The following is a 13247-nucleotide window of genomic DNA, read 5'->3' as shown; positions in this document are numbered from 1 at the left end:
TGGGCCAAGTAAATCGGTAGCGGGCCTCACTGATGGGTTGTGACTGACAGAGTGATGAAAGCACAGTGCTGTGCCATGTCCCTTACCGTCCGTGTGCTGTGCACACACACGCACACACACAGCACAGATGGACACGTGTGTACACGGACGAGACTCCATGCACGAACGAAACCCAGACACATCCTCAGATAAACACACTTTTTGTTGAGTAGTAACCAGAGTAAAAGTTCTGTACTTCCTTTGTAGGCTTAAAGTAATCTCTGCGGTACAGGGCTAGTGACATATTATCAAATGGCCTCAAATAATAATGTTGCTGTGAAAAAGTCATGGAAACGCAGGTTTGGAGAGACTGTAAATATCATTCCACCCAGGGCCATATGATGCCTTAATCCTCTCCGTATCTTTTGTTCGATCTGCGCTTGCAACACCACCACTCGGAGAGCAGCTCTCTTTTCTGGATAGCCCATTACATCTTTTGGGGGGCTGGTAGGAGAAAGTCCTTTCACAGATTGGGCTGAAATCCATCTCCCTGTTCCTTCTTTCTCTTCACCCTTATCATATCCCTTGTATGAATCTTTGAGACGTTTAATGAAAACTCTCAAGAGCTTGCTTTGCAATATGGAGTCCTGGAAGGTGATAGCCATCAGACATTTTAACCTCTTGGTAACCCATGTCATGCTAATCTCGCCAAAACAGGACCTGATGCACTGCACAGCGTTTGCAACTGCAGATGAATATCATCTCGGGACTCTCTCTCAAGATCTGGCCTCCTATGGATATGTTGAAGTAACAAGCTTGCCTAGAGGTACATCTTGAACCTGGGGCCAAGTATGGTAAAATATATTAGAAAATAATTTTCCTATGATATGCCTTAAATATGCATTTGTTTACCTTCCATTTTCTACTTAAAAGATTATATCAGGGCACCTGGGTGGCACACTTGGTTAAGCATCCAGCTCTTGGTTTCCGCTCAGGTCATGATCAGGGTCGTGAGATCGAGCCCCATATTGGACTCCGGGCTCAATGGGGAGTCTGCTTGGGACTCTCTCCCTCTACCTCTGTACCCCCCCACCCACCGCACGCTCTCATGTGTGCACTCTCTCTCTAAAATCAATCTTTAAAAAAAAATAAAGGATTGTATCACAAAAATGATGTTGAGTCTTCTTATACAAATGGCAAAGATAAGAAATTAAAATGTATTTCAGAGAACTTAGCTCTCAGATTAAAATCAGTATGGTTTATTAAGCTTTATTTGTAGGATCACTGTGACTTGGGATGATCAAAGGCTGTGACACTTCATTTCTGTTGCATTAAAAAGTTGTTTTAGTGTTACAGAAGAACCATGCAATTAATAGAAATGCAGGGAGAGGGGCACCCGGGTGGCTCAGTCGTTAAGCGTCTGCCTTTGGCTCAGGTCGTGATCCCAGGGTCCTGGGATCAAGCCCCACATCGGGCTCCCTGCTGGGCAGGAAGCCTGCTTCTCCCTCTCCCCCTGCTTGTGTTCCCTCCCTCACTGTGTCTCTCTCTGTCAAATAAATAAATAAAATCTTTAAAAAAAAAAAAAAGAAAGAAATGCAGGGAGAGCCTTTATAGAAAATTTACCAGTACAATCCAATACTTTAAAACTAACAAAATTAACGAAAAGAGAAATATAAGGAATGTCGAAAAAGAGAATTAAAATAAACTTAACAGGATTTTAGGATAGTATCAGGAAGGATTCTTGAAAAAAATAGCCTATTTTATATTAAAGATTAAGTAACTTGGAACACTGTGATGGAGATTCATGAATTTACCACAAAGTAGCAAAAATAGCAGGTTGAAAACCTCCGTGCTACATAGAAAATTTTTCAGAGAGTCATTGACCCCATAAGAAACACTTGAAATGTCATTGTGCTCTTTCAGCCTTGGTGATCGGAACAGACTCTTTGTGCTATTTGATGGTAGAAACAAGCATAATTGAGAAAAACAGAGATATGTCCAGAACCATGAAGATAATAAATTTTCCAGGTGTATCCTTGACTGATTTCAAAGGCTGTCAGCCGGGTGACCCTGTGCATTACAGCCTGGCTAGCTTCTAGTGCCAGGCCCACTGCCCTGGGTCTTTTCCTTGTCATTTATGTTGCTCTTGGCTGCGTAGGTGAACTTTGCTCTCTGTGGGATGTTGTGCTTAGGGAAGTTAGAGCTCACCCCAAAAAGGTAGTGTAGGATTTGGTTTTTATCTGAACGCCCCATTCCCCAGCCTCTACTAGGAACTCTGAAATTTTGTTGGTCCTAATTTTAGGTTTAGGTAATTTTAGGTTTTGCATATTAACATTAATATATTTGTTAGTTGACATATTCGTGTATATTTATTTATTTTTTTAAGATTTTTTATTTATTTATTTATTAGGGAGCGAGAGAGAAACAGCATGAGAGAGGAGAGGGTCAGAGGGAGAAGCAGACTCCCTGCCGAGCAGGGAGCCCAATGCGGGACTCGATCCCAGGACCCTGGGATCATGATCTGAGCCAAAGGCAGTCGCTTAACCAACTGAGCCACCCAGGCGCCCCATATTCGTGTATATTTATAATTTATGTTACAGAATATTTTATACTTACAACAAATACTATGCTAATATATAAGCAACTACTTACTGATGAATATATGTATATCAATTTATATTTAATAAATGTAAAAGGTTACAAATATTTAAATAGTTATAGGTGACTACAGTGTTGTTTCTCATGAATAGCTTTGAACTCAGATATGTTTTGAAATGGTCAGTATCTTTGTTTCTGTATATTTTCTGTTGTCTCACACTATATATAGTTTAAAATTCATCAAAATGACAAGTTTGAGAATATTAAAATTATGTTAGCAAAATGATATTTAAAGGAAGAGAATTTTGTAGAGAGTTTAATTCTTGAATCTTAGTTGTATTAAAACTAAGACTTTAGGGGCGCCTGGGTGGCTCAGTCATTAAGCGTCTGCCTTTGGCTCAGGTCATGATCCCAGGGTCCTGGGATCAAGCCCCGCATCAGGCTCTCTGCTCTGCCGGGAGCCTGCTTCTCCCTCTCCCTCTCCCACTCCCCCTGCTTGTGTTCCCTCTCTCTCTGTGTCTCTCTCTGTCAAATAAATAAATAAAATCTTTAAAAAAAAAATAACTAAGACTTTAATCATTATTAACTGGACTGGTGATCACTGAATGAAAATGAGTGTCAGTGCGTGGTTTTAAATAGTACCAATAATAGTGTCCCAGGTATTCCAGTGTTTTGTGAAAGTAATTTCTTACAGTCTTTTCATTTTCATATGTTAAATGCTTTCAGAAACCTAAACACGGACAGAATGTTACAGAGCACTTAATGGTATATGAAGGAATGATCATAAGGATATTATTAAAAGTTCATAGGTGACTTGTAAACCTGGAGTCACTTTATGATGGTAGCTTTTCATGCCTTTATTTTAAATCACAGATGCAGCAAATATTTTGGTGATGGGTGTGGAACACTCTGCTAAAGAAGGTGATCCTGGAACAATATTCTTCTTCAGGTAAGATAAGATAGCAACCCTACTGGGAAATGGGACTGTGGTCAGATAAGGTGGTCTTTTTTTTTTTTTTTCTCTCTCCAAGGGTAGAACCACAGATGGTTTATTTTTATCTTTCTGCATTTTGCACCTTTTCTACATTGTAATTTTTTTCTTTCTCAAATTTTTATTTAAATTCTAATTAATAACATATAGTGTGATATTGGTTTTAGGAGTAGAATTTGGTGATTCCTCACTTATATATATATAACACCCAGTGCTCATCATAACAAGTGCCCTCCTTAATACACATCACCCGTCTAGCCCATCCCCTCACCCACCTCCCGTCAACCCTCTGTTTGTTCTCTATTGTTAAGAGTCGCATATGGTTTGTTTCCATCTCTCTCTCTCTTTTCCCTCCCTTCCCATATGTTCATCTGTTTTGTTTCTTAAATTCCACATGTGAGTGAGATCATACAGTATTTGTCTTTCTTTGACTGACTTATTTCACTTAACGTAGTGCTCCATCCACGTCGATGCAAATGGCAAGATTTCATTCTTTTGATGGCTGAGTAATATTCCATTCTATATATACACCACTTCTTCTTTATCCATTCATCTGTCGGTGGACCTCTGGGCTCTTTCCATAGTTTGGCTATTATTGATACTGCTGTTATATGTATCGGGGTGCATGTGGCCCTTCGGATCTGTATTTTTGTGTCCTTTGGGTAAATACCTAGTAGTGCAGTTGCTGGATCATAGGGTAGTTCTGTTCTCAACTTTTTGAGAAAACTTTATACAGTTTTCCAGAGTGACTGTACCAGTTTGCATTCCCACCAACAAGATGGTTCCCGTTTCTCCGCATCCTCGCCAACATCTGTTGTTTTATGTGTTGCTAATTTTATCCATTCTGACACGTGTGAGGTGGTACCTCATCATGATTTTGATTTGTATTTCTCTGATGCTGAGTGATGTTGAGCATCCTTTCATGTGCCTGTTAGCCATCTGTGTGTGTTCTTTGGAGAAGTGTCTTTTCATGTCTTCTGCCCATTTCTTAACCGGAATTATTTGTTTTTTGGGTGTTGAGTTTGGTAAGTTTTTCATAGATTTTGGATACTAACCCTTTATCTGATACGTCATTTGCAGATATCTTCTCCCATTCCATAGGCTGCCTTTTAGTTTTGTTGATTGTTTCCTTCACTGTGCAGAAGCTTTTTATCTTGATGAAGTCCCAATGGTTCTTTTTTGCTTTTGTTGCCCTTGCCTCCAGTGATATGTCTAGTAAGAAGTTACTACAGCCTAAGTCAAAGAGGTTGCTGCCTGTGTTCTCCTCTAGGATTTTGATGGTTTCGTCTCACATTTAGGTCTTCCACCGATTTTGAATTTATTTATGTGTATGGTGTAAGAAAGTGGTCCAGTTCCATTCTTCTGCATGTTGCTGTCCAGATAACATGTTCCTTAAACTTGAAGGTGTACCTCCTCCCTTAATAGTAAATATGTCCAAAGTTTACTTATGATTTAAATTTCTCCTTTGATTCTTATTTGATGTAGGAGACTTTGTCAATTTTAGGAATTTTCTGGTAAATCCTGATAAAACAAATAATTTTTAAAACAAATAATTTTTCCATTGCTTGCCTTTATTTATAAATCTGGATTTTTGTTTCCTGAGAGTATGTAAAGCATCCTATTTTCCATTCATCCTCAGGGCTCCCTACCAGACTCATGCTACCACCCTGCTGTCTTTTCTTCCTTTTTTTCTCCTTTTGTAACTATTTTGCTTTAGTTTTAGACCACCTTACCTCTCCAGAGACATCAGACTGGAACCCTGAGTCACATATACTTACTCCTTTTCGTTAAAGGTTGTTTTAACACCAAATACTCCTGAGTAGCTGAGTGAGAATGGTTATGATAATAGAAACCACTTAAAATAATTTCATCTTGTCCTCACAGCTCTTGAGGAGCCCTATTATTCCCATTTTGCAGCTGGGGAAACTCAGGGTGAGAAAGATTAAGGGAATTGCCCACAGTCGTGGGATTGTTCTCTGACAGAACAGAAACACACGGAGTGTCTGTAAGAACCCAAACTTTGATAAAATCTTTGTGATAACAGTGCTTATGGTTGATGATAACTGGAAGCTCCAGCTTGGTTCCTGTCAATGCCTTACCTTCCTTTCGACATAACTTTGGAGATAATCAAGAGTTCAACATGTGGCCCAAGTAGAATAGTGCCCTCTTTGGATTTGAGGAATTTGGATTTCCGGGGGCCTTTAGATGAACACCATCCAGTAGAAATACAATGCATGCCTCATATGTAATAATACATATTCTAGTAGCCACATTTTTAAAAGTTAAAAAAAAGGGGCGCCTGGGTGGCTCAGTTGGTTGAGCGACTGCCTTCGGCTCAGGTCATGATCCTGGAGTCCCTGGATCGAGTCCCGCATCGGGCTCCCTGCTCGGCGGGGAGTCTGCTTCTCCCTCTGACCCTCCTCCCTCTCATGCTCTCTGTCTCTCATTCTCTCTGTCTCAAATAAATAAATAAAATCTTTAAAAAAAAAAAAAAGGTTAAAAAAAAGGGTTTGATTTTAAACACCAATAATAATATATGTCGCCTGAAATGAATTTTAATAATGTGTTTTATTTAACCCAACATATCCACAATGCTATCATTTCAACATTTAATCAGTCAGTAATTAATTAGATTTTTCCACTGTTCTTTTCACACTGAGTCTTTGAAACTCGCTGCGTGGTTTCCATTGCCAACATCACTCGGCGTGGACTGCGCACATTTCAAGGGCTCCGTAGCCCACATGGCCTCCGAGTGCCACACCGCAAAGCCCACCTTCCTGAAGGGAGAGGGGCATGATCCCAAGACCTCCCATCTGCCCGCAAGTGATACTCTGAAGGAATACGCCTCTTGCTGTGGCTTTAGATACTAATCCCACCCACCTCCTAGACCCTGCACGGGTGGGTTGCCACAGCCAGCTGCCTGGTCCCCCTGCCTCTCTTCTCACCCGCTGCCAGTCTCTTTCCCTGTCACAGACTGCAGCAGTGTTCAGCGGGCGCTTCTGATCCCTACACTCTCCTGCTTAAAATTCCGTGGAACTTGACCAAACTCCTTGTCCCTGCCTCTCTGGCCTGATCGCCTACTGCTTGCTCACATCCACAGCCTTGCAGACAACTAGCTGTCTATTCCGAGATGCAGCCGTGCTCCCTCACACCTTCTCCCTGAGCCCAGGGCGTTCCCTCTGCCCTGTTGCCACCTCCTGTTTTCTCCTTGGGCTTAGCCCTACGTGGGAACGGGGCCTCCCGCGGACATCCTAGAGGACATTCTGCGTAACTCTCCAAGCACTCACCACTCTACCCGCAATTGGAGGTCTGTCTGTCAGTCTTTTCTAAATCAGGAGTTCCTCCAGGATAGGAACTAGGCCATACTCACCTTTGTATCCCATGCAAAGTGCTGACCCACACATATGCTAATAAGCACCGTGCTTAAGAAAGGTTTGAATGATGCGGACCACCGAATTTTTACCTTTCCTTCCTCCAGTGCAATAACCCAGAGCCATAACTTCTCTTTCTCTCTGTTTTGTTTTGTTTTGTTTTGTCTCTAATTTGCCACCAAAAAGAAAGCTCAGCATGTCAAACATGTCCTTCAGAGGCCTCCTCTGTCTTCATCGTACTGCTCCAAGCACTGTAAGGATGGGCGGCATTATTCCATGGGTGCTTTTCGCCGTCTCTGGCTTTAATTTATCTCCGTCTCTTTATTCCACAACTATTAAAAGCATGATCCTTTATTCTTTTCCTATAGCAGAATCTGCCTAATGAGAGCTAAGACGGGTCCCAAAATTTTCCTTATTCTGTACATCAGAATTGAACCAGGTATGAAACAGTCTAGATACGTGAAGTTATATAGTATTACAATTATATTTATTCTGCAAGCCATGTGAGAAATCGTGAATTTGGGGGAGCTCAGGTTTTATCAAGAGTTCAATAATAGCTCTTGTTTTAGCAACTCCATCTAGGAACCATAATGGCAAATAAGTAATAAATCACATTTTAAAAAATTGCCTTCTGGATATATTCTAGAAGTTACCTAAGCATGACTTTATGTATAGCCCTAAAGAATATACTTCCAGCATTAACTTAGTTAGTTCTTTTATTCTTTTAAATCAGAGAAGGAGCTGCTGTGTTCTGGAATGTGAAAGACAAAACTGTAAGTATACATAAAGTATAAAAGTGTAAAAATTTAGTTTTCTGAGAAAAAAAGTGTTAATTATCACTCAATAATCTGAGCCACTAGAAGATAAATTAACAGATAATCCACAACTTACTTGCTCTGTATTATGTGATATTTATCATAGCACTTCTGTCTTCTAAAATGATTGTATTTTGGGGCACCTGTGTGGCTCAGTCGGTTAAGCATCTGCCTTGGTCAGGTCAGGATCCTGGAGTCCCAGGATCCGTGCTCAACAGGGAGTCTGCTTCTCCCTCCCCCTGTGCCCTCCCCACCACTTGTGTGCTTGCATGCGTGTGCACTCTCTCTCTCTCAAATAAATAAAATCTTTAAGAAAAAAAAGAATTCAGGAGAACAGAGAGAGATTGTCACTTTTTATACCTTGATATCGTTTAAATTTTTACAGTTTTGTAACTTACATATTTTTTTAAAAGATTGAAAGGCTACAAACCATAATGTTACTAGTTGGTTTTCTTTGGGTTGTAGAATAGGATAATTTTATTTTCTTCTTTATGCTAATCTGTGTTTTCTAAATATAAAAACTATATATTCTCCTGGTGAGTTTAATATCACAAAGAATTTGCCTTTTCCTTAAAAACTAAACAGAAGAGTTTTGCACAGTGACAGGATCGTAGCCGGTGAGGTTTCTCGGAGGCACGAGTATTGCTAATTTATTTATTTATTTATTTATTTATTTTTAAGATTTATTTATTTATTTGAGAGAGAGAGTACATGAGAGGGGGGAGGGTTAGAGGGAGAAGCAGGCTCCTCGCTGAGCAGGGAGCCCGATGCGGGACTTGATCCAGGGACTCCAGGATCATGACCTGAGCCGAAGGCAGTTGCTTAACGAACTGAGCCACCCAGGCGCCCGAGTATTGCTAATTTAAAACTAAGCAGGAGAAATGTCCTCAAATGTAATGAAAAATGTTACAAGCGTTAACCCTGTACCATAGTTCTATACTGAGAGAGTCCATATAATTCTGGGTTTTCTTCCTTCTCTTCTAGATGAAGCATGTGATGCAAGTCTTAGAAAAGCATGAAATCCAGCCCTACGAAATTGCCCTGGTGCACTGGGAAAATGAAGAGCTTAACTACGTAAAAACAGAGTAAGCAGCATTTTATCAAGTTTACAAAAAGGGCATCAAGCAGTGGAGGCGGTAAACAGCTTATGCACCTGGAGACTAATTTTAAGACAAAAGTTATTGGTACAAATCTAAAGCCTAAACAATATAAATATTAGTAGGTAACCATAATTATTTCAACTTGTCAGGCTACCCATAAATTAAAATAAATAGATAGTATAACCCCAAAGTGCTAAGTGTCCGAAGGAGCCTGAATCAGTAAAATGATCTGCCTTCATCAGAATGAACCTAGCAAGTTACTCTAGTAAAGGTTTCTCATAAGTAAGTCCATTTTTCCCCTGTTGATTTTGAGTATGGGTGAGGGTGTGATCTAGGAGAACCCACTGGTAGAAGTGGGGGTGCCTGCAGGAAGTGGGGGCCTTACATAGCATTCCCGGGGAAGGTGTGTGGGTGGGCAGCATCCCAGCTGGTTTTCTTGTCTCAGCAAGCAGGGGAAAATGAAGAGAGATGGCAGTGCGAACAGGATAGAAAGGCCTTTTTCCCTGGGGAGTTACCTGTCTAGTGGAATATGGAAAAAGAATTGTTTGTATTCAAGGAAGTGATGAAAGCAGAGCTTTAGGAGAATTTGGAAGTGACACCAGCTGTAGAAAGACAAGATGGGGTCAGAGCTAAGTAATAACAGGCAACAGAGATAAACTACTTGCCCTGGGCCAGGCACTGTTCTAGGTGCTCTCCAGGCAGCCTTTCATTTAGTCCTGACAAAAAGCCCTACAAATGGCGTGAACCAGCTTTCGAACAAGGTTCAGAGATGTTTCATCCTCCCTAAGGGCACCTGACCAGTGAGTGAGGGCCTGGGCCCAGAGTGGATGCACTTGAAAGGGAGGATGTGAACCTGAGAGACACAACAGAGGAAAAGCTAATAGAATATTATTAATTTTCGGGGCGCCTGGGTGGCTCAGTCTGTTGAGCGGCTGCTTTCGGCTCAGGTCATGATCTCAGGGTCCTGGGATCGAGCCTCACATCGGGCTCCCTGCTCTGCGGGAAGCCTGCTTCTCCCTCTCCCACTCCCCCTGCTTGTGTTCCTGCTCTTGCTAACTCTCTCTGTCAAATAAATAAATAAAATCTTAAAAAAAGAAAAGAAAAAGAAATGGGTCCTATAACCAAACTATGAGAATTTCTGCTCTATTAAAAAAAAAAAAATTTTATTAATTTTCTTATTAAGCACTTGGCCTTGTGGTTATGCTTCCCATGAACTTCCCTTCTGTGCTCTGTTTCCAGATCAGACTGTTCCAAGGCACCCACAGACATGCACACACGCACGCTCATTACCTTATAGTCTGTGGAGGAGTAAAGTGCCCAACTGGGGTCTCTTTGGACCCCAGAGCCCATGTTTGGTTTCACCAGAAAGCCCATCACAGCGCCACCGCCGTGGCTGTTCCATGAGTCCTGCCGGGGGTCCCAGCTGTTGGCTGCCTCAGGCGACTCTGTGGTGTCGGCCAGGCTCCTTCATTAAAGCATCCTGTCGCCTCTGCTCTGTCTTGTCTTTTCTTTTTCCTTCTGCCTGAGGTTGTCAGCACATTCTGCCTCACTGCGTCCCATTGGGTCCACCGCTTTGCCCATCTCTTGCCTCACATCTTCTGTGACGGTTTACCCTATATGTTTCCTATTTGCCTGTGACATTTATGTTCCCAAGTTCCCGCCCTTTCCCTGTCCCCCAGTCCTCCCAAAGCCTTCACACGTGCCCCTCACTGTTTCACCACTTCCTCACCTCCCTCCCCACTCCCACCGTGTCAGTGTGACTTTGGATATCTAGACACTGTGTAGATAGCTTTATTTTATTTTATTTTTTTTTAAAGATTTTATTTATTTATTTGAGACAGAGAATGAGATAGAGCATGAGAGGGTCAGAGGGAGAAGCAGACTCCCTGCCGAGCAGGGAGCCCGATGTGGGACTCGATCCCGGGACTCCAGGATCATGACCTGAGCCGAAGGCAGTCGCTTAACCAACTGAGCCACCCAGGCGCCCTGTAGATAGCTTTATATTCAGCATTTGATCCGTTAGCAATTTATTGTGGTCATTTTTCCTTTCTACGAAATATCAAAACACGCCTGTTCATTTTTGCTGTGTGGATTTCCTATAAATGAACCATTCTCCTATTGAACATTTAGTTTCTTTCCTGATTTTTTACTGTTAAACATTTGACCATAAAAACGTTTTCCTACACAGATCTTTCTTTGCATCTTTGATTATTTCCTTAGGATAAATTCCTAAAAGTGGAAGTACTCAGATCAAAGGGTATAAGAACATTTATAAGACTCTTGGTACAAATTGCCAAAATGACCTTTAGAAAGAGTGTAAGGTGACTACTTCTAGAAATATATAAATATATAAAAGAAAAAAAATTTTTGAAGAAAAAATAAAGTACTTTTTAAGATTTAGAAGATAGTTTTTTTTTTCCTTTTCACAGGGGACAGTCGAAACTTCACAGAGGGGAAATCAGATTAAATTCAGAGCTGGATATGGATGATGCCATTCTAGAGAAATTTGCTTTCTCGAATGCTCTTTGCCTTTCAGGTAAGTTAATGCTACTTATCAGAGAAAAGTGTTACATAGTTTTCATTTCATCGGGGAAGTTTAAGCATTCAGTAAAGATTTAGGCATGTTTTCACAGATTACTCAGCAAAGCCTTAACATTTCTTTTCTTTCCAAGAGAAAAAAACATACAGAGAATAGAGTTGTCTGTGCTGAAACTATTCATTCTTTATTAACTGTATGGATAAAGCTTACCCTCTCCAAAAACATTTTTTGTACTATCGTTATTCCCTTTGTTTTCCTCTCCTCTTCTGCGTGGTGGTAGCTCTCGGGTTGTCTCTAATCCAGGCAGAGAAAGCCCAGCGTGACTGGGCGCAGGCCTCTGGGGAGAGGCGCACACCGGTTCCTCCCAGCGATGGGTCAGAGATCCATGCACTGAATAAAACTGCAGACGTTCTCTAAGAATTGTATGGCCCTCCCCTACACTCAGCTGCGGCTGACGTGGCCTTGTCCACACCACTCCAGGAGGCTTCGGGGACTCGTGAGCTTGACACACAGCCCTGAGGAGAGTAAGGAGTAGGAGGGAAGGCGGGGAAGGCCTGGTTCCTGCCCCGTCCACAGAGCCACGCTTCCCTTCAGGGTGTACCTTATCCTCTCTGGGTTTCTGAGATGCAGCATCAGAAAATCAGGAATTCAGGGGTGCCTGGGTGGCTCAGTCGTTAAGCGTCTGCCTTCGGCTCAGGTCATGATGCCAGGGTCCTGGGATCGAGCCCCGCATCGGGCTCCCTGCTCCACGGGAAGCCTGCTTCTCCCTCTCCCACTCCCCTGCTTGTGTTCCCTCTCTCGCTGTGTCTCTCTCTGTCAAATAAATAAATAAAATCTTTAAAAAAAAAGAAAATCAGGAATTCTACCAAATAGTGCTTCAGTCTGCCAGCAGGGCTTCCTCCCTCTTTTTCACTTTAGTGCTATCCTTGATAATGATAATGAACTATTCTCAAGTTACACTTGCACATTGTTAGCACATTTGCTTCTTAAACTCTTGTTGAAATGGTGGTGAAGGTACCAGGCAATTAATTATGCATTCTGTGTAAACATGAATATGATGATGAAAAAATGTTCCATTGTTACTCATTTTTTTCCCCCAGTGAAACTGGCTATTTGGGAGGCATCACTGGATAAATTTGTTGAGTCTATTCAGTCAATTCCAGAGGTAATTAAACCAATTTTATGCTTGTTTTCAAGGATTGATTTCTGTTTGGGAAAAATACTATTTTCCCACCCTATCAATATACTTAGGAGTGCAAAAAAGTAGTAATAAATGCTAGAAAAGCTACACTGAATTTAAGCAAAAACAGAACATTCATTATATCTAAAATTAAAAATTTTAGATACATATATTTTTTTACTTTTGAAAACTTAGAATTCTAATTACTTTCTTCTGGTGGTGTAATATTTTTAACATAACTATCCTTTTTTAAAAAGTGAGCTATTTCCTCTCTAAGGAAGAGGATTATGACCAGTCTTCTTGATTGAAAAGTATTTTGCTGAATTATGAGACAAATAGTGGCTTGAAAAGTACATATTAAGTTATATCAGAATACACCAAAACTCAGGTTTACTGTAATTTTGTTTTTACTGTGAAAGAATGACGGAGTTATACTTGGGAAAAGAGGCCCTGCTTTTTCAGTAAGAGATTAGGAATGTAGATCCTAGAAAATGCTATTGGGAAGGGAAATGGAACAAGGGAATATACAATTTCTACCTAATAAGATGTTGAAATTTCAAAGAGAGATGACTGAGAGAAATCAACCAAGAGATGTATTTACATCTGCTCTAGAATGTGCTTTATATGGTCCTGTCACTTGTTGGAGATATGTTTGTATGGACGTATGTATGTAT

The 13247-nt window shown here is 41.1% G+C and overlaps 1 protein-coding gene across 4 annotated transcripts in view; it reads left to right on the top strand.

Moving 5' to 3' along the window:
* The window catches only part of RMND1 (required for meiotic nuclear division 1 homolog), a 42581-nt gene that overhangs the window by 11367 nt on the left and 17967 nt on the right, over positions 1 to 13247 (top strand). For all 4 annotated transcript variants that reach the window (XM_034991020.1, XM_034991017.1, XM_034991016.1 and 1 more), the window contains 6 exons: positions 697 to 805; positions 3451 to 3526; positions 7673 to 7712; positions 8739 to 8839; positions 11284 to 11390; positions 12494 to 12558. In XM_034991020.1, coding sequence (XP_034846911.1) covers positions 703 to 805; positions 3451 to 3526; positions 7673 to 7712; positions 8739 to 8839; positions 11284 to 11390; positions 12494 to 12558 — 492 coding nt within the window. In that variant the 5' untranslated portion in view covers positions 697 to 702. The remainder of the gene's footprint in view (positions 1 to 696; positions 806 to 3450; positions 3527 to 7672; positions 7713 to 8738; positions 8840 to 11283; positions 11391 to 12493; positions 12559 to 13247) is intronic.

The sequence above is a fragment of the Mirounga leonina genome, unplaced genomic scaffold, assembly GCF_011800145.1.
Source record: "Mirounga leonina isolate KUSES-001 unplaced genomic scaffold, KU_Mleo_1.0 Mir_53, whole genome shotgun sequence".
Lineage (NCBI taxonomy): Eukaryota > Metazoa > Chordata > Mammalia > Carnivora > Phocidae > Mirounga > Mirounga leonina.
The sequence above is the reverse complement of the archived record's forward strand: the minus strand, read 5'-3'. Positions and strand labels throughout refer to the sequence as shown.